Source organism: Furipterus horrens, unplaced genomic scaffold, assembly GCF_987537825.1.
Source record: "Furipterus horrens unplaced genomic scaffold, mFurHor1.1.pri manual_scaffold_3, whole genome shotgun sequence".
Classification (NCBI taxonomy): Eukaryota; Metazoa; Chordata; class Mammalia; order Chiroptera; family Furipteridae; genus Furipterus; species Furipterus horrens.
The window spans coordinates 26086829-26108882 of record NW_028327173.1 but is presented as its reverse complement, the minus strand read 5'-3'; the positions used below and the strand labels follow the sequence as shown (position 1 = coordinate 26108882).

Here is a 22054-nt window from a genome sequence, read left to right as displayed (position 1 = left end):
TTTCACAGTTATTGCCAGGCATGCACAGAGTGGTGGTGAAATATTTCAGTCACCCAATGTTCCCACTGGGGTAGAATAGGTGACACTCTGCCTTCTTGTTCCAGCTCTTACATTGTAAACAAGTAGTCTTTTCAGTCTGTTTAGTGCCATGGTTTTTATATTTTTGTGGATTTTTGGTGGTGACTTCTCTGTTTAAAATGAACCCAAGTGTATGGCTGAGGTGTTCTCTTATGTTCCTAAGCACAGGAAGGCTAGGATGTGCCTTATGGAGACAATACGTGTTTAATGTTTGTTCAGGACTGAGTTAGCTCCTGGCCATGAGTTCAACTTCAGTGAATCAACAAAATATAAGGTGTTTTTAAACAAAACACACACATAAAACAAGCTTATGCATTATCTACTGACAAAAATGTTGTGACCAAAGGCTTGCAGGAACCTAACCCTGTACTTTTCCTGGGTGCAAGAGTTCAGTATTCACTAACTTAGTGTTTCCAGCAACCTCACAGACCACAGCTACTATGAATAAAGAAAATCGGCTGTGTGTGCACTTTTAATTGTGACAGATGAGGCACAAGGTTTTAAATTCCATTTTCAAGATGATTTAGGACCCAACTGTCCTGACCTCCTCCTCTTCCAGCCGCTGGAGTGCATCACTGATGTATTTTACGTGCTGAGTCGTTAAGGTCACCAACGCTGTGTAGCGAGTCCTTAAGTCCATGAACTATGATTCAAAACAAACAAGCAAACAAACAAACAAATTAAATAAATTACCCACCAGAAAAATAAATTTAAATAGTTGAAAATAAAAGGGCATTTTCATGAAGTCACATGCTCAACCGAAAGCTGAGCTGTAAATCAAACTGCAAACTAAAGAACAACACAAACAAAGGAACTAAATAGAACAAAGAGCAGAATAGCAGTCAATAGGGGGGAGGGGAGAGGAGGAGAAAGGGGATAAGTAAGAGAAGGGTTTAGTCAAAGAACCCGTATAAATGACTCATGGACATGGACAACGGGGAGGGATATGATGGCGGGAGAGGGGGTGGGGTGGGTGAGGGAGAGAAATTGGGGGAAAAGGGGACAACTGTAATTGAAAAACCAAAAATAAAAAACAAAAACAAAAAATAAAAAACTGCAAGGCTCAGACAAAGGACTCTCCTTAAGGAAAGACAGTGGCATATGTCTTTTCCCCACCCTTTCACCTCTTGCGTGATGGCATCTGAAGAGGAAAGCATTCGACGGCGCTTGCCAGGGGATTTCTGCTGCGATTCCACAAAGGCCTTGTATGTCATCAGTTGCAACTCATAGTCCTGAGGAGGAAGAAATTTCACCATGTTCACATGCGGCTTTATAGCTCATGCACATCACGTAACAGAAATCATAGCATTTCATTGCTGGAATGCATTTTGGTGGTCTTTTAAATTGAAGGTTAGAAACCTTTTCTGTAAAGAGCCAGATGGAAACTATTGAGCCATGCTATCTCTGTCATAACTACTCAACTCTGCCATTGTAAGTGAAAGAGCCACAGACAACAAATAAATGAAACAGCATGGTTGTATTATAATAAAACTTTTACTCATGGACACTTAAAGTTGAATGAAGTTCCTATCATTTTCATGTGTCACAGAGTATTATTCGTATTCGCTTTTTTAAGCCACTTCTTATGGGCCATATAAAAGTAGCTGTACAGACTAGATTTAGCCTGTAGGTCATGTTGCTGACTCCTGAGTTTGCAGTCTGTCCACTGACCATCCTTTTCATCTCTTGCATGGGCATCTGAAGCCCAGAGACAGGACGTAAACTTCCCTAATTAACTCAGTGGATGAGCAACAAAGTCAGGATTAGAATCTCAGTTTTCTAATTACTAAACCAATGATCTATCCATGTTGCCATGCTATTCTGTCACGTCCTCTGCAATCCTGAGAGTATTGCCCTAATCTGGGTCCTCTTCATCTCTCACAAGATGGGTATAAGAGCTTCTTAGTTACTCTCCTGCTTATGATCTCACCTCCAATTACTTGCTATACTGCCACCAGAATAACTTTTCTAAAACAAAGATGACTACTTCATTCATCTGCTTAAAAGCTTTCAATGACCTAAAGCAAAAATTTCTCAAATATCAGTATGCATACAAATCATCTGGGAATATTGATAAAAATGCAGATTCTGATTTGGTAGATTAAAAGATTCTGCATTTCTAATAAGCTCCCAGGTGATGTTCCTGGTTCAAAGACCACATTTTGAGTAGCAAGAATACAAAGTAATGCCAGACTAACTGAACAAGAACCTTTCATAGCTTGGCCTCAGCCTCCCTCTTATTTTCCAGTCACTGCTTCTTTTGTACCATACTCCTTCTAGTTAAACCAAAATATTTCCTATTCCCTCATTGTGTGTTCGTTCCTCTGCGCCTTTGACTATGCAGTTCCTTTCATCTAGAATGTCCTACTTTCTGTTGTCTACTTAGAAAACTGTAGCAGGAGGAAACCATGAGTTCCTTAAGCATCCCATAGAAAAGCAACAGTAGTAGTAATAATAATAAAAGCACATGCTACCATTTACTTAATGTATTTCAGGTTTGCAGCATTGTCCTATATATACATTATCCCAGGTTATTGCTGTTCCCATTTTGTGCACATCGCAACAGATAATCACAGAGCCTAAGTGCCTGAAAATGGTAAGGCTAGGATTTGAACTCAACTCTTTGTGACACTGAGTTTTATTAACTAAAGAAATGTATTCATTCAAAAAGTATTTGCGGATGGGAAGATGGCGGAGGAGTGAGGAGAGGTTGCGGTTTTAGGCTCCGGAGACCCGTCTACAGTTTGGTCTAATTGCAGACAGAACATCTCAGTGAGCAGCTGGACATTGGCGGGAGTTGAGCCAAGGCACTGCTGGATTAGAGAAAATCCATCTGGGAACAACCTGTTTAGTGAGGATAGCGGAGAAAAAGGGGACGAAACGGGATTCCTGACTGGGGCGGCTGCCCGAGCTGTGGCGGGAAGCACACAAAGGATTTTTGGCGACCACAGGCTACCCCAGAGAGGAGTCAGGCGGAGAGCGGATCTCTGCCCGCTGGCAGAGACGGGACTCGACCAAGTGGCATTGGCGCTGAAGGACAGGAGACAGCGTGCTACCGGGCAAGTGAGAACATAATTCTCCTTTATATTTTTCTCTAGTGGATGGTGGAGACGGGAGGAAAGTTTGGGTGTGGTAGGCCGTTCTGGAGGAGCCCAGGCGCAGGGGCGCGCTAATCCACTCCTCAACCCTACCATTGGGTCGCGGGGGCGCACATAGGGAAGTGCTCTCATTCACTGGCCCAGGTGCGCGGGGCCGTGAGTCCAGGCATCCCTCGGACATTCCCCAACGGACATAAGATCAGTGCCCCAACGGGCACAGGGAGGGCCCACTGAACACGCAGAGGACTGTGCACAGACACCCCTAGACAGCTCCCGTGGGCGCAGGGACCCAGGCCGGAAAGCAGACCACTAGCGCAGGCTCTGTTTGTGCCCGCCCAGACGGGTGAGGGAAGGCGGGCGGCTGCAGCACGGGAACAGCGAGAGGCGGCGACCCACGGACGCTCGATTCCACTGAGCTCAAGTGTCCCTGGCCCTGCCCTAAGAGGCGAGAGACCAACTCCCGGAGCTCGGCTCAGCGGGACTGAGGGCATGGGGCAGCGTGCGAGCGTGAAAGCACATCAGCCCGGGGTCAGTGGGAGCTCTCTGGCCGCCTGTGCGGGCAGGGTCACCTTGGCGCAAACGGGGAACCGCCGCGGCCCAGCGAAAGAAGGAGCCAATCCCGGGGAAAGCGCTCGGGCCGTCCGCGCGGGCAGGGTCACCTCGGCGCGAACGGGGAACTGCCGCGCCCCAGCGAAAGAAGGAGCCAATCCCGGGGAAAGCGCTTGGGCCGTCCGCGCGGGCAGGGTCACCTCGGCGCGAACGGGGAACTGCTGCGCCCCAGCGAAAGAAGGAGCCAATCCCGGGGAAAGCGCTCGGGCCGTCCGCGCGGGCAGGGTCACCTCGGCGCGAACGGGGAACTGCCGCGCCCCAGCGAAAGAAGGAGCCAATCCCGGGGAAAGCGCTCGGGCCGCCCGCGCGGACAGAGACACCTTGGCACGAACGGGGAACCACCGCGGCCCGGCAGCAGTGGGCTCCAACCGCGGGGCAAACTCTCGGGCCGTCAGAGCGCGCAGGGGCTTACGCGCAAGGGCACCTCAACTGGCTACAGCGGGCAGCAAGGTAGCGCGCCGCGCCGGCAACCGCGGGCGCGCACCAGTCTGGCAAAAGAACAAGAACCTCTGACCTGCCACACTAGACCAGCTGCGGACCCAGAAAAAGAAGGCAACACACCAAGGCTAAAACGGAGTAAAAACATCGTTTTTTTTTTTTTTCTCCAAATTTTTTCTCCCAAATTTTTTCTCCCTTGTTCTTTCTTTCTTCTTAATAATTTCTTTTCTTTCCTTCTTTCTTTATTCTTTTCCTGGGGTTTTTTTTGGGGGGGGTTTTGGGGGGTATATATATATATATATATATATTTTTTTTTTTTTTTTTTTTGGTTCAATTTTTTTTTCTCTCTCTTTTTTCTTTCTTCTGTATTCTTTCTTTTCTATCTTTCTTTGTTCCTTTCTTGCTAACCTTTTGGGGTTTTTTGGGGGGGGTTGTGGTAAATTTTTTATTTTCTTCTCTTTCTCTCTTTCTTCTTTTCTTTCTTCTATTTTCTTGGGGATTTTTTGGGGGGGTGTTTTTCCTCCACCTCTTCCAATAATAACAAACTTTATCTCTAACGTGTTGCATATAACCTCTCCTTCTCATCCTTTCTCTTTAATAGTGGTTTATTCGTTTGTGTGTCTAGCTTAGCCCCCCTATTACTTTAAATAATACAATATAATTACTATATAAACCCAAATACAATACAATCCCACTTTCTTACTATACTAAGTATTTTTCTATCCTTTTCTTCTATTTTTCTTAACATACAATGTAAATATTACTAACTGGCTTGCACAGTCTCAACTATTATTAATCTATCAACCCCTCTATCAAAAATTATATTTTTCCTCCCCAAAAACAACTCGTATCTATTCTTCTTATAGTATAAAAGCTCAAATCTCTTTACATTTATATTAATACGGGCTAGTTGGCTAACGATAGCAGGATAGAGTGGGGGATACTTTCTGAGGGTGTGGATCTCCTGCCTGGGCTGTGTGTTTATGTCTTTAACAGCATATCCACAAAAGAACTCAAGACAAAGCAGATAGAGTGACTCTCAACCAAGTAGCCAGAAGGAAGATCCTATCAAAGAACATCTGAAATATAACCGAACAGCATAAACAAACGACATAAAGGGTAACTTAAGACCATCAGGCTCAGGATATCAAAGAGACTGCACCACTGAAACTCCCAGACCTTCGATAAAGAATATTACACCACAAAGGAGGGAAGTCAAAGCAGACTACCCCCCCCAATAAATAAATAAATAAATAAATAAAAAAAAACAAAAAGAATCCAACATGGTAAGACGCAAAAATAACCCCTCAATGAAAAGAAAAGAGGAATCCTCAGAAAGAGAGATAGACGAAATAGACATAGCCCAAATGTCAGACATGGAATTCAAAACAATGGTGGTAAAGAAGCTCAATATACTCGACATCCTTAAAATCAACTATGACAACCTTCAAGGAAGTTACCAGCAGCTCCAAGAAAATTACAGGGAACTGGCAGAGAACTACACCAGCATAAAAAAAGACATAGAAATCGTTAACAAGAACCAGGAAGAACTTAAGAATACAATCTCTGAACTGAAAAACACAGTAGAATCAGTCAAAAGCAGACTAAACGAAGCAGAAGATCGGATTAGTGAGTTAGAAGATAATGTAGAGAAAAACTCCCAGACAATACAGCAAAATGAAAAACGATTGAAAAAATATGAACAAGATGTAAGGGAATTACAGGATAGCATTAGGAAAAATAATTTAAGGATCATCGGAATACGAGAGGAAGAAGAAAAGGAACATGGAATTGAAAATCTGATAGGAGAAATAGTGACAGAAAATTTTCCGAACCTGATGAGAGGAAAAGCTATGCAAGTCCAAGAAGCACTGAGAGTTCCAATCAAGAGGAACCCCCAAAAACCCACTCCAAGGCACATCATAGTTAAAATGGCAACATTCCAAGACAAAGAGAGAATCCTAAAAGCAGCAAGAGAAAAGCAGCAAATAACATACAAGGGAGCTCCGATAAGGCTATCAACTGATTTCTCAACAGAAACATTACAAGCCAGAAGGGAATGGTCAAAAATATTTCAAGCAATGAAAAACAAAGGCCTACAACCAAGAATACTCTACCCAGCAAGGCTCTCATTCAAAATAGAAGGTGAAATAAGGAGTTTCTCAGACAAAGGAAGACTGAAAGAATACATCTCCACCAAACCAGCATTGCAAGAGATGCTAAAGGGACTGTTCTAGGAAAAAACAAGAGAGGAGAGGAACAGAGGTACAAAGGGAAATGAATAAATACACGTCAATAATAACCTTAAATGTAAATGGATTAAATGCTCCAATTAAAAGACATAGGGTAACGGAATGGATAAGAAAACAGGACCCACATATTTGCTGTCTACAAGAAACACACCTCAAAACAAAAGATTTACACAGACTGAAAGTAAAGGGATATAAAAAAATATTCCAAGCAAACGGACCGGAAAAAAAAGCCGGGGTAGCAGTTCTCATATCAGACAAAATGGATTTCAAAGCAAGGACAATAAAAAGAGACAAAGAAGGACATTTCATAATACTTAAAGGAACAATCCATCAAGAAGATATGACTTTGATAAACATATATGCACCCAACATAGGAGCACCCAAATACATAAAGCAAATACTAGAAGACCACAAAAAGGATATCAACAACAACACACTCATAGTAGGGGACTTCAACACTCCATTATCAACAATAGACAGATCATCAAAGCAAAGAAACACCAAGGATATACAGGCATTGAACAACACACTAAACCACATGGATCTAACTGATATATATAGAACTTTTCACCCCAAAGAAGCAAAATATACATTCTTTTCAAGTGCACATGGGACATTTTCAAAGATAGACCACATGATAGGTCACAAAACAAGCCTCAACAAATTCAAGAAAATTGAAATCATATCAAGCATCTTTTCAGATCACAATGCCTTGAAACTAGAAATCAACCTCAGAGGAAAAAATCAAAGACACCCAAACTCATGGAGATTGAATAACATGCTATTAAATAATGAATGGGCTAACAATGACATCAAAGAAGCAATCAAGAAATTTCTAGAAACTAATGATAATGAGCACACAACAACCCAAAACCTGTGGGACACAGCAAAAGCAGTCCTGAGAGGGAAGTTTATAGCAATACAGGCATATCTGAAAAGGCTAGAAGAATCTCAAATAAAAAACCTAACCACAATGCTACAAGAACTAGAACAACAACGACAAACAAAGCCTAGGGCAAGAAGAAGGAATGAAATCATCAAGATCAGAGCAGAACTAAATGACATAGAGACTAAACAAACAATCCAAAAGATCAACGAAACTAGGAGCTGGTTCTTCGAAAAAATCAACAAAATCGACAAGCCTCTAGCCAGTCTAATCAAGAAAAAAAGAGAGAAGACACAAATAAACAAAATCAGAAATGAAAGAGGAGAAATCACGACTGATACCTCAGAAATACAAATGATAGTTAGAAATTACTTCAGACAACTGTATGACAAGAAATTTGACAATCTAGAAGAAATGGACAAATTTCTAGAAACATACAACCTTCCAAAACTGAATCAAGAAGAAGTGGAAAGTCTCAACAGACCAATAACAAAGAAGGAAATTGAAACAGTAATCCAAAATCTCCCGGCACACAAAAGCCCTGGACCGGATGGCTTCACAGGCGAATTCTACAAAACATTCAGGGAAGAACTAACTCCTATCCTCCTCAAACTGTTCCAAAAAATCCAAGAAGAAGGGAAAATCCCAAACTCTTTCTATGAAGCCAGTATTATCCTAATCCCCAAACCAGGTCAAGACACAACAAAGAAAGAAAACTACAGGCCAATATCACTGATGAACATCGATGCTAAAATCCTCAATAAAATATTGGCAAACAGGATCCAGCAACACATCAAAAAGATCATACATCATGATCAAGTGGGCTTCATTCCAGGGATGCAAGGATGGTTTAATATTCGCAAATCAATAAATATAATACATCACCTAAACAGAATGAAAGACAAAAATCACATGATCATATCAATAGATGCAGAAAAAGCATTTGATAAAGTTCAACACCCATTTATGATGAAAACACTCAGCAAAATGGGAATAAAGGGAGCATATCTTAACATAATTAAGGCTATATATGAGAAGCCTGAGGCCAACATCATACTCAATGGACAAAAACTGAAAGCATTCCCCCTGAACTCAGGAACGAGACAAGGCTGTCCACTCTCTCCACTCCTTTTCAACATAGTGTTGGAAGTCCTAGCCACAGCAATCAGACAAGAAAAAGAAATAAAAGGAATCCAAATTGGGAAAGAGGAAGTGAAACTTTCATTATATGCAGATGATATGATAGTATACCTAGAAAATCCTATAAACTCCACTAAAAGACTACTCAATATAATAAGTGAATTTGGCAAAATCGCAGGGTACAAAATAAATATACAGAAATCCAAGGCATTTCTGTACACCAACAATAAAATAGCAGAGACAGAGACAAAAAAGAAAATACCATTTACTATAGCAACAAGAAAAATAAAGTACCTAGGAGTAAACTTAACCAAAGAGATAAAAGACCTGTACTCTGAAAATTACATAACATTGAAGAAAGAAATTAAGGAAGAAACAAATAAATGGAAGCAAATACCATGTTCTTGGATGGGAAGAATCAACATCATCAAAATGGCCATACTACCCAAAGCAATTTACAAATTCAATGCAATCCCTATTAAAATACCAATGACATATTTCACAGACCTAGAACAAATACTCCATAAATTCATATGGAACCAAAAAAGACCTCGAATAGCAAAAGCAATCTTGAGACAGAAGAACACAGCAGGAGTAATCACAACACCAGATATCAAACAATACTACAAAGCCACTGTAATCAAAACAGTATGGTACTGGCATAAGAACAGACATATAGATCAGTGGAACAGAATAGAGAGTCCAGAAATAAACCCAGGCCTCTATGGTCAACTAATCTTTGATAAAGGAGGAAGGAACATAAAATGGAGTGAGAAGAGCCTCTTTAACAAATGGTGCTGGGAGAACTGGATAGGGACCTGCAAAAAAATGAAACTAGACCACCAACTTACACCACACACGAGAATAAACTCAAGATGGATCAAAGACTTAAATGTAAGCCGTGACACCATAAAAGTCCTAGAGGAAAACATAGGCAAGAAAATATCAGATATCTCACGTAACAATCTCTTCACGGATACATCTCCTAAAGCAAGAGAAATAAAGGAAAAAATAAATAAATGGGATTACATCAAACTGAAGAGTTTCTGCTCAGCAAAAGAAAACAACAGCAAACTGAAAAGGAAACCAACCATATGGGAAAACATATTTGCCAATGACATCACAGACAGGGGACTGATTTCCAAAATATATAAAGAGCTGATACGACTCAACATCAAGAAAACAAACAACCCAATTAAAAAATGGGCAAGGGACCTGAACAAACACTTCTCCGAAGAGGACATACAGAAGGTCCATAGACACATGAAAAAATGCTCAACATCATTAGCCATCAGGGAGATGCAAATAAAAACCACAATGAGATACCACCTTACACCAGTCAGAATGGCCATCATCAACAAATCAACAAGCAACAAGTGCTGGCGAGGATGTGGAGAAACGGGAACCCTACTGCACTGTTGGTGGGAATGCAGACTGGTGCAACCACTATGGAGAACAGTATGGAATTACCTCAAAAGATTAAAAATGGAACTGCCTTTTGAACCAGCGACTCCACTACTAGGATTATACCCGAAGAATCTTGAAACACCAATTCAAAAGAACTTATGCACCCCTATGTTCATAGCAGCACTGTTTACAATAGCTAAGTGCTGGAAACAACCTAAGTGCCCATCTGTAGATGAGTGGATCAAAAAACTGTGGTACATTTACACAATGGAATACTATGTAGCAGAAAGAAAGAAGGAACTCCTACCATTTGCAACAACATGGATGGAACTAGAGAGAATTATGCTTAGTGAAATAAGCCAGGCAAAGAAAGAAAAATACCATATGATATCACCTAATACAGGAAACTAAAGAACAACACAAACAAAGGAACTAAATAGAACAAAAAGCAGAATAGCAGTCAATAGGGGGGAGGGGAGAGGGAGAGAAGGGGGATAAGTAAGGGAAGGGTTTAATTAAAGAGCCTGTATAAAAGACTCATGGACATAGACAACAGGGAGGGATATGATTGCGGGAGAGGGGGTGGGCTGGGTGGGGGAGAGAAATTGGGGGAAAAGGGGACAACTGTAATTGAAAAACCAAAATAAAAAAAAAAAAAAAAAGTATTTGCTAAGCATCTACTGTGTGCGTCATTGTTCTGAGTGCTACATAAAATAGTGAAGAACAACTCAAAACATCTTGCTCCTCCCCTGGAACTTACATTCTAGTAAGAAGGCACATAATAAACAAATAAATATATAATAATCGCAGGTCATTTTTATTTTAAAGATGTTATCAGAGAAATGGGGGGGGGCGTGGATCAGATCAGGCATGGCCTTATAAACCACATAAGAATTTAAAATTTTATTACGAGTATGATATGAAGCCTGTGGACAGTTTTGAGAAAGGGAATGAAATGAGACAATTTACTATGTTTCATCTATTGTAAGGTACAAATTTTCCCCTCATTTTAGTAGCTCTAAAATTGGAATATGTCTTACAATCAATGGCACTTGCATAATTCACAGTTACTTCTTTTTTGGCAGTGCATGTAGCAGCTGGTGTCTGAAATTCTGTGACAGGTACTATGCTCTAAAGAGGTGAGTCTGCTACTGTATGGGGAAATCCCTGTGGGACAGGAGCAGAAGCAAGAGATCAGCTCAGAGGTAATAGAGCAGTGTAAGGACGATTCCTCACTTGGATGTAAACCAGGGAAATGGTGAGGGGATGGGTAATAAGAGACAGTCACATCCAAGGCATATTGAAAGATGGAGCCAACATGTTCAAACACGGACATAAAGTATGAGGCAAAGAGAAATGTTTAGGATGACGCCGGGGTTTTCTGCCTCAGAAATAGGAAAGCAGTGACACTATATCCTAAGATAAACAAGATGGTGAGAAAACCCAAATATTCTGTTTTTGACATGTTAAGTTTAAGAGGCCTTTGGGTCATCCAAATGGAGACTCCTGATGTCTGGTACTTCTCTGAGCACCTTCAAATGTGGAGTATACCTCTGCACTAACTGAAGGATGGAGTCAGCCTGTAGCAGAACTCTGCTTATTTTTCCAGGAAAAAAGAAAAGAACCTAGAGTAACAATGTAGGTCTTCCTAAGTTGAAGATCACTTGTGTTTCTTTTGGGACATGGTAGAATTACCTTTACAATAGTGGAATACTGCTGGGAAAATTTTTGACACTGGTCCAGTTTTGTCTGATTTCTCTCAATCTCTGCAAACAGATCCTAGGAACCAAAATAGCACATTATCATTGTCATTACCATCACTGAAAGAGCTGAGCATTTATTAGGTTCTAAGGCAGTAGTTTTTAAACCTTAGCTGCATCAGGGCCACCTGGTAGACAGCATAAAACACAGATTACTGGGTCCCTCCTCCACAATTCCCGATTCGGTAGGTTTGGGTTTGAGTTTGGGAACTTGCATTTCTAACATGTTCCCAGGTGATGCTGCTAGACTGGGTTCCATACTTCAAAAAGCACTGTTCTAAGTATTTTACATGTATCATTTCATTTAACCTTAACAATGATAACTTTATGAGATCAGTTGAACAAATAACAGACTATGTCCGATTTATTGATAAGGAAACAGAATACTGAGAGATTAAGTAATTTGTTCCAGCTCTCATAGTAAGTGAGCAATCCTGGATTGGAATCCAGGCAACCTAACCATAATACTAAACAAAGCAAAAGACCCCAAGATACCAACAAATGAAACCTGCTTTGAACAAAATAATTTTCTTCTGTCCATTAAGTCATTTCAATTTATACTTACAGAAACTCTGGATTAAAAGGGACTTTATTATAGGTTGTCTGGCCTAAATGCAACTCCAGTATCTTGAGACCATCCTGCTTTAACCCTTTTCAGAAGACAGGGCTTAGAATACCTTATCATTTAGGGAAAGCTTAATTGCTAGCACATCATCTTTTAAGTTGAGATAACCCCTCCCACCCGCGCCAACTTCCGCCATGGTACTGCTGCACCGGCACCCACCGTCTGCTGGCTGAGCTGCTCCGATAGCACTCTGCTATCCTCTGCCTGGCCTGGCTTCATCATTTCCTGCTGGGCAGTGGTTTCTTCAATCCATTTGATGAGTGTTCCATGGCAGGCCCGGTAATCTCCCAGAACTTCCTGGATACTTTCTAGTTCAGATTGGCTGAAGAAACAGAGAAAAACTGTTATCAAATGTCTTGGTGTCAATAAAATAAATGAGACAATTCCCTCTGTAGCCTTTGCCTCCAGTTGAGTTTGACCACAGAGGATACATCTTTATTTGGAAGAAACAGCAGTAAAATGCTGAGAGCTATGCATGTACCCAGTGACCTACAGGGTAAAAAGTAATTTGAATCCAGTTGTGCGCCCTGCTGGCCCTGGAAACTGCCTGAAGCCTGGCATCCCATGATAATCCTTGTCAAATTTTTTACTTAGATTGCCAAGGATTACCAGGGTTGCAAATAAGGTAGTGCCGGCTATACACTTCTGTCCCGTGATGACAGAGCACCTGTCAGATTACCCTAGCTATGATTTATGAATCTCTGTAATTTCTTGGGGAGGACAATGGAGGTAGGGTGGGTGCAAAATAGTAGTTATTTACTGTTAATTTCACTAACAATTTCTTATATCACTTTTGTTAGCCTCGTCAGTCTTGTGGTAGTAATTAAATTATAGAGAATCAATCCGAACGTACGTGAGTTGCTATCTAAGGCCTCTCCCTTTACATTTGCCTGCCCAGTCTAGCGCCAGGTAGGTAGCTTTATATCTTTCCTACTCTACTCAGTCATCAGAAGTAGGATATCAAGTTACAGAGATAAAAATCACTGAATTGGCAAGTGAAAGGAAGCAAGAAACTTTGCAAAGACCCACTATGAAAATGGTTCATATTCACACTCAAAGCTAGTAAAACCAGACCTGAAACTCAGGTTCTGTCCTTGACAGAATATCACCAGGGCAACTCTCCAGTCTATATTCCAAGACACCACTGTCATCATGACTTAACCAGGTAAGACCTGGGGGACTGGGAGGTACTACTTAACAGAATCATCACTGTTCACTCAAAAGCAAGACTCGAGTCTGCTTTGGGGTTGGTAGTCCCAACTTCCTGTCACTTTTCTCTTCCAGAATTCATAATGTCATTTAATTTCTAACTCTCCCTATTCCTACTTCTATTTTATTTTTTATTTATTTTTTTAATTTTTGGTTTTTCAATTACAGTTGTCCCCTTTTCTCCCAATTTCTCTCTCCCACCCAACCCACCCCCTCTCCCGCAATCATATCCCTCCCCGTTGTCCATGTCCATGAGTCATTTATACGGGTTCTTTGACTAAACCCTTCCCTTACTTATCCCCCTTCTCTCCCTCCCCACTATTGACTGCTATTCTGCTCTTTGTTCTATTTAGTTCTTTTGTTTGTGTTGTTCTTTAGTTTCCTGTATTAGGTGATATCATATGGTATTTTTCTTTCTTTGCCTGTGTTCATTGCAGCACTGTTTACAATAGCCAAGTGCTGGAAACAACCTAAGTGCCCATCTGTAGATGAGTGGATCAAAAAACTGTGGTACATTTACACAATGGAATACTATGTAGCAGAAAGAAAGAAGGAACTCCTGCCATTTGCAACAACATGGATGGAACTAGAAAGAATTTTGCTTAGTAAAATATTCCTACTTTTAAATGAGAATACACAGATATAACTCTATTTTTGTTTAAAACCTAGTCCCCGAACCCTAATAGGAGAAAAAGGTAGGGCTACGACTCACCGTGTCTCAAGCTGGGCAATGACCCGGTTCCAACGCTCCTGTAGCTGGGAGCCTCTTTCCTGATAGCGCTCCAAATCCAGGTTTCGCTCTGGGGTCAGACGACTCAGCTGCTCTGCCACCACCTTGGCCTTAGCAATTTCCTCATCCAGGACCGAAAACACTGAATTCTTTTCCTTCACATCACTAAGCCAGTGCTATAAACACACACACACAGCATGACACAAGATTAAAAACATTCCATGCTAAGAAGTAAAAAAAGACTCAGACTAAGATGGACAACACAGACACGGCCTACAGCTGATCCGCATTATATCCGTGACGCAGAAGCTCGATCCTGTAGGGCCTGTGCCAGAAGCGCCCCCACCGTCCTCATGCACACTGGGCAGCCGACGGCTGGCAGTGCAATACAAAGAAGTGTGGAAAGAATTTGGGTTTGAGACCTGGCTCTATCACTTACAAACTATGAAACCAAGATCAGTCAATTAGCCAGTCTGACTCTCGGTTTTCTCATCTGTAAGTAGAGATGAAAATCCTTTCCCTACCCACCTCAAAGAGTTCCTTGGGAAAATCAAATGAAATAACAGCTAAGTGACTAAAAAACTTACAGCAAAACCATTGACTGTATCCAATTAAGCCATGATTTTACTGGGGAGAAAAGGGAGAAAATAAACACAAAAGCATAGTCCTTTATCTCCCAATTCTAGCTAGACATGTTTCTCAGTCCCTTCTTCTTTGAGTCCATATTAAAATATATTAAATATGATCAACTGCCTAGTTCAAATGCAAACTTAAAATCAATGTCATGCCATCCAAAACAGTATTCCTCTGCTAACTCAAAATAGGTGATATACAGGGGCGGGGGACAAAAGGAGGCTGACAGTTGTAACACAAATACATCATACAATAATTAATAAACAATAATACAAGAATAAACTCTGTGTTTCCCATACTCACAACTGTAAACCTACTTTTGCTCACCCTGTAGTAAGGCAACCCCCTAAGAAACTCAGAGCAACCCACCCGTAATGTAGAGCGATGGGACTCCAGAGCTGAGAGATCTGCTGGTACTGCTTCTTCTTGACTCAGCTTGATCTCATAACCTTTGACCAAGAGTTCAGCATCCTGAATGCTACGCACTATAACATCGATTGTCTTGAGCCTATTGAGGATAAAGTAATTTTCATTAATGCATGCATTTTAAGAGCTGGGGTATAGACCTGGAGCTAAGGAGAGGTTCACAAAACATAACTGCTAAAATCAATTTCATCATTACTAGATGATGACAGTTTCATAAAACTAAGAAAGCATGGTACATGTGGTGCCAACTTAAGCTCATTCAAAATCAGTTCTAGGTGGCACTGGACATGCACACAAGTAGTGGATTCGTGGGAGGAAAGGTATGAGGTCAGAACCCCACTCAACACTGTGAAGCACCTAAGATCTGTTTCTCCTCAAGGTCATGAGCTTCAAAAACCTGTACTTAGTTTACTTAATTTTTTTCTTTTTATTCTTTAGTATCCCTTTTTCTTTCTTTTCTTCCAGAGGTATCTAAGCAAACAGAAATGAGGTACAAAAGAGTCCTAACACTGCAAATCAACTCCCCCACTGGCATTTGTTCAGTGGAACCCAAATGAACCCACTTCGTATTTGGAACTAAAGCCATGGTCTCTTGCCGTGGATACATGCTCTTCAAGTTCTGTGCTCTCTCTGGACTGTTAATGAAACACCCCAGGCACTTCCCCTTCTCATGCCAATGGAAAACATTGCCATTTGGACCCAAATTCTCAGCTCACTCACTTATTCAGATAGACAGTGGAGAGACCATATACATGGTCCATTTTCTCCACCAGCAGATTGAGTTCTGAGTGCAGAGTTGAAACACTTGAACCAGATGGGGACTGATGAAGAAAGCTCTTGCATTTCATGGAAACAGCTTCCAGGTCTGACCTCAGTTGCTGTAAATCATCCTGGGTACGCTGTCAGGAACAAGACATACAATAAAGGTGGAGATAATTAAACAAAGAAGTTGGAAAAAAAAATATTTGTTTGTAATAGCAAAATATTGGAAGCAACCTAAATGCCATCTATAAAAGAGTGGTTGAATAAACTCTGAAACAGCACTGAAGTGGGTGAAGGGAGAAGACACACACTAGTAATTTCTGAACCAAGTAGCCGAACTAATGACATACCTTCAGGCTAACAACAAAAATATCTGTAAGTAATTGTTAAACGTCAGTTAACAAGTTTGGTTTTTGTAGTAGTAGTAGTATGAGTTAGCAATTCTGAAAGTACTCTCTGTACCTGTAAGAAGTGAGCAATAAGTAAACTTGTTATGGATAATGTAAAGCAGGTTTTTCAGTCTTGAGGAAGGAAAGGAGGAAAGGGTAGAATAGTCCTGTGGTACTGGTGTGGAACCAGATGTAAGACACATATGAATTCATAGTTTTGTGTGTGTGTGTCTGTGTGTGTGTGTGTGTCAGACTGATAAACACACTGATCTACCTTTGTGACATATTTATATATACATACTATACTTACATATGTGTATATACATATATACATGTATATAAATAGGTGTGTGTATAACATAGGAGTGTGTTTGTATGTGTGTATGTATATGTGTTTATAAGTATGTATTTTTCTAGTTCTATCTGCTGAGCAGTCCTAGAGCAATGACACCCCAGCAACAAGCAGACTCAACACCCAGATCTTCTGAGGTTTCTAAATAACAGCCTCCATCTAAAGGAAGTAGGACTCCTTGGAGAAATGGCCAATTCCAGGGTTGAGGCTGGCTAGGGCAAGATGAACCTAGAATATCTCTTTTGTTGAGAAATAATAAAGCATTCAAAGAATAATGATGACATGTTAAAATGACACAGGAGCCAGCCTGAAGGGGGTCCCACTGGCTAAATTTGGAAAATTTTGAACATAAAAAATAAAGTTAGTAGCAAATTATAAACCATTGAATAAAAAAGGAATTCATCAGTTTATAGTCACATAATGAAGGAAGAAAGGAGAGAGGGAGGGGCATAAGCTCTTTCCATTTGATAAAATAGAAATTTTAAAATGTAAAAGAAATGACAGAATTAGAAAATTCCCTTTTGGCATCAATCATACTAATTATATCCAGTCAAGAGTCAACAACAGATGCTGAAACTAGTTGGTAAAACAGGGTATTTACATAGTCTCAAAGTATCTCCCCACAAAATAATTAGTAATTACAAAGAGGAAAATAGCAACAAGTGATAAAAATTATCACCAGTAATGGAATATATCAACATCACATGTCTCCTGATATTATTTCCCAAGGACACAGTATCACTCCTGTGGTATTCCTGCCAAAAATATGCAACCTGTTTCTAATCATGAAGAAGCCTCAGATAAACACAGGTAGAGAAACATTCTACAAAATAAATGTCCTGCATTCTTCAATAATGTTAAGTTCATGAAAGATGATGAAAAATCAAAAAACTGTTTCAGGTTGAAGAAAGCTAAAGATATTCAGCACCTAAATGCAATGTGTGATACTCAATTGAATCCTATACCAAAATTTGTTTTTTGTTTTTCTTTGCAAGGGTGATAGGGTGGTTTGGGGTGCTACTCCCCAGAAAAGAATTATTAGGGTCAAATGATAAAACTTTAATAAGGTCTTATATCAATAGTCATTTCCTAATTTTACTCATTGTCCTGTGGTGATGTAAAAGACTACCCTTGTTTTTGGAAATGCACATTGAAATATTTAGGGGTAAAGGAGCATTACTTCTGGAAGTCACTCTCAAGGGAAAAAAAGATTATATTATGTATACATAGATGTAGAAGAAAATAAAGTAAATGTAAAAAAAAAATTAACATTTGGGGAATCTAGGTAAAGGATAAATCGAGGTAAAGAGTAAAAACTTCTGTATATCTGAAACTATTTCAAAAGAAAAAGGAAAAAAAAGGGAAGGTCTTTAGAAGAGCTGCGTATTAACCTTCCGGATGACTACAGAAGAATAAAATGCTTCAGTATGAGAATTACGGGTTAATACAATATGATCCACACAGGCATATTAGATTCTTCTTGGCCAATGAAAATTACACTGCCCTCTCCACCTCCTCCTCAAGCTTAAGAATAATTAAGAAAGGTAAGAAGAAAAAAAACACTTCTCCTCATTAGCCATTCCTTTCCATTCCCTTTAAGCTCCCAGATCAAATCTATTATTTTTTTTTTTTTTGATGATAGATTTTTATTAAATGGTAAGCATTCTGTGACAGTAAGATCCTGGAGCAAACAGGCCAATAAAAATATGGAACGCTTCACAAATCTGCGTGTCATCCCTGCACAGGGGCCATGCTAATCTCTGTATTATGCCAATGTGAGTATATGGACTGCCAAAGCAAGCAGCAAATCTAATGTTCTTCACAGAGCTCTCTCATACCGCCCCAAGGAAAATGTTCTGGTGATACTCGGAATAAAGCAACTAGTATTTGCTGCTTTTACTTCAAGAATACCGCCCTACATTTTTATAGCACTTTCCTTTTCCAGAAAGCTCATTATATTTACTATATTACTTAATTTTCAAAACAGCTCTGTGACTCACATATTATTTCCATTTTATGAGAAAGGAAACCAAAGATCAAAATTAATTTGGTCAGTTACAGAGAAAGTGCATTAGAACCCAGAGTAGAATCTGATTCTACTTAATTATTTGAGTCACAAGACTGACAATAACCATGTAATAGAAAGTAACACATACTTATAAGGGATAAAGCAGAGAGTGACATTTCTACTAAACAGTCTTCAAATATGTAGCTCAAAAGCAGCACTTAAAGCAATTTACCAGTGTGTTTGCCTTCCCAACAGTGTAGGAAACTAATCAATGTTCAAGAATACACTGGGAGCTGAAATTTAGCGTTTCCACAGATAAAATGCACTTTTATGCTGCAGAGAAGTAGGATTGCTGTAAGTCTAGTTCCTTGTGTCCTAGGATCCATACTCTCTTGCCACCCACTTCATTCTAAAAGCATTGACTGTACAACCAACACCTACCTTGCTCTTAGGGCTTACCTCTTGCTCTGCGATCCTTAACGCACTGTCCTGCCGGGCATCTTTGTCACTTCTAGAGCTGGCTGGGGTCTGAATTCGTTGGACTAGCCTGTGTTCACACTCCTCCAGGCGCAGCCGGATATTCTTCAGCTCTGAAATGTACATCTTGGCTACAGTTTCCTCTTTGTCCTCTGTGAATGCACAAGCACAGAAGACCATTAAGCACCACACCAGAGGTCAGCAAACCTCAGAACAAGATTTCCCCTCAGGCGGAGCGTACCAATGGTTCCAGCAGACCTGCTATTCCACCAATGAAAGCAAGGACTTATGTAGGAAACCTTATACCTGATCCTATATTCCCTGCATTATATAATGATCTTTAGGACCCAAAGATGCCATTTCTGCAAGAATAAGTGATAGATTAATTAACAATGAAGACTAAAATATGGCCTCTTCTTCCATGACCTGAATTCATCTCTAAAGGTGCTTCTGAAGGTTTTTGTTTTAGTGGTGACAGTACTCTAGTTTATACGAGGGGTCTTGCAGCACCCTTCAGGGCTCTCATTCTACCAGTACCCTCCTCTTCCCAAGGCACACACCATTCTCCATGGATTTTATCAGGTGCTGGAAGTGGGTTTTACAAGCCTCCACTTCCTCTTCCAAGCGCAGACGATCCGCCACTGAGAAGAGCACTGAGTCACGGCTATCCTGCAGGAAGTCTTCATAGTGGGCCTGGAGGGTCTTCATAACTTGGTGGCACTCCCCCGGTGATGATGACCGAAGCTAGACAGGAAAAGTCAGGGAAATTTCAATAGAATGGGAACATGGGAACCTAATACTTTCTCTTCCTCCTTTTTACTGACATTTAACATAGACATAGAATAATATACAAACCATAACTGTAAACACGCTGATTTTTCACAAATTGATCTTGTCCATGTAATGAGCACTTAGATTAAAAAAACAGGATATCACTAGCACCCCAGAAGCACCCTTGTGCCCCCTTGGACATAACCCTTAGTAACATTTAATTCACCATATACCCCTAACTACATACACTTAGCAAAAGAGATACTTATCCTGCAGTGAGAAGAAGCCTACAACCTTCTCCCTCTGTCAAGAAGACCAAATATGTTATTTATTTTCATCAGGAATTTTCTTAACCCTTCAGCCTGCTGTTTCTACTTCCTAAGAGTCTACAGCACCTAACCGTGGACCAGTCTCCCTGATTCCATTTTATTCTGATTGTGTGGGTAGGAGTCTCACAGTAAAGAAAAAAGTTCTTTTTGAAAAAAGATTGCTTTCACAGTTACCTTTTCCAGGTTCCAGGTCTTTATTAGGTCAAGGTCCTTCCTCAGATAGTTCCAGGAGATAAGGCTTTTGGTGTTAACATGTAGTTGATGCCAAAGGGCCATCACCTTCTGATAAGACTGCTCCACTCTAGGAACAACACAGAACCTGGTTATAGCTTTCATAAGACTTAAGCTTCACATTAGAGATCCTTTAATGAAAAAACGATTACTTGAGCAGAACTGAGTTTATATGCTGAGCAGAGAAAGGCAACAAAGTCAAATTCCAGAAACACAGGAATCTTTAGAATTAAGTTAACTGAGATCCTCAAACAATTTGGATTTGCTATACTATCATGTATGTTATGTCAGCATACCTTTAGCAATCTCATAAATGCTACCTGAATGTAACACAATTATGAGAAAATAGAGCAAGGAACTGCCCAGGGAAAACAATGACAGAGAAAATTAGGACATAAAATAATCTCATTTGGAATGGTTGAAAATGATAACATCAACAGTTAAAAAGTGATTTGCTATGTTCTACATATTTACAAAACTGCTAAAATGTTTAAGAGTTAATAGCAATTTAAGAAGTTCATCTAGCATATAGAAGGAAACTTGCTTGAGAAGATTTTTTAAAGCATCCCATGCCTACTTCAACCTCAATTTCTGGAAGACTTAATCTCACAGATACACAGACACATGGAACAAATAACAAATTACCTTGAATTTTTTCAAGCTGAGAATGAAAAACTAAAAGCCAGGATTTTAAGTTAAATAAAAATCATTAAACTCATTAATTTATCTTCCCTTTTTTCAAAAATCCCACTAAAATGTCAGCAAAATTGAAATAAAAGTTCAGAAAATCTCAAAGAAAAACAAAAACACAAATATAAAACAGAAAAAATATTAGAGAATCAGTTCATAGAACAGATCATAGAGGAGGATATAATTTAAAAAAAATAACCCAAGAAAAATTTCCACAGGTCTCAAAGATACGAACTTCCAGTTGTATTCAGGGTTGGCATAGAGATACCCCTTAAGTCAGAGTGTCCTCTCCAAAGATTAAAGACAAACGTAAAGATTTCAAATGCTTCAGAGAGATAAAGATTTCATTCAAAAGGTTAAAATACCAAACTGATTTGTATCCTGACTGTACTGGAGGATACACAAGTCTATGCTTTTGTCAAAACCATGGTACTGCTCACTACAACAGGAAAACTTGACAGTTGTGCCAACTTAACAAAAAAGAAAGATAAAGAATTACAACGGTACTCTACTTTTCCCAAAGCAACACTGGAAGCTAGAAAACAGTGGAACAGTGCCTTCAAGGTTCAGAGTGAAAATAACTTTCAAAAGAATTTTGTTAATAAAAAGTCACAACTAATTCATTATGAAGGGTCAAGAAAGACATTTTCAGATATGAGAGGTCTCAAAAAATTTACTTCTCCTGGGCTTTTTCTCAACAGGTTCCTGGAGAGTATACTTTCCCAAAACAGGTAATAAGCCAACAAATAAGACT

The 22054-nt window shown here is 40.0% G+C and overlaps 1 protein-coding gene and 1 non-coding gene across 2 annotated transcripts in view; both read right to left on the bottom strand.

Annotated features, from left to right (window-relative positions):
- MACF1 (microtubule actin crosslinking factor 1) overlaps positions 1-22054 on the bottom strand; it is a 311616-nt gene that overhangs the window by 124931 nt on the left and 164631 nt on the right. Inside the window, exons 24-33 of the mRNA XM_090269163.1 lie at positions 20554-20680; positions 19840-20023; positions 19262-19431; positions 16012-16190; positions 15235-15373; positions 14215-14408; positions 12453-12615; positions 11604-11687; positions 1203-1310; positions 623-721 (exon numbers count right to left, since the gene is read on the bottom strand). Of these exons, the coding sequence (XP_090125289.1) occupies positions 623-721; positions 1203-1310; positions 11604-11687; positions 12453-12615; positions 14215-14408; positions 15235-15373; positions 16012-16190; positions 19262-19431; positions 19840-20023; positions 20554-20680 (1447 nt within the window). The remainder of the gene's footprint in view (positions 1-622; positions 722-1202; positions 1311-11603; positions 11688-12452; positions 12616-14214; positions 14409-15234; positions 15374-16011; positions 16191-19261; positions 19432-19839; positions 20024-20553; positions 20681-22054) is intronic.
- Positions 18495-18596, bottom strand: LOC150014656 (U6 spliceosomal RNA). Its single transcript, XR_016510212.1, has one exon. It is a non-coding gene; the product is annotated as a U6 spliceosomal RNA (small nuclear RNA).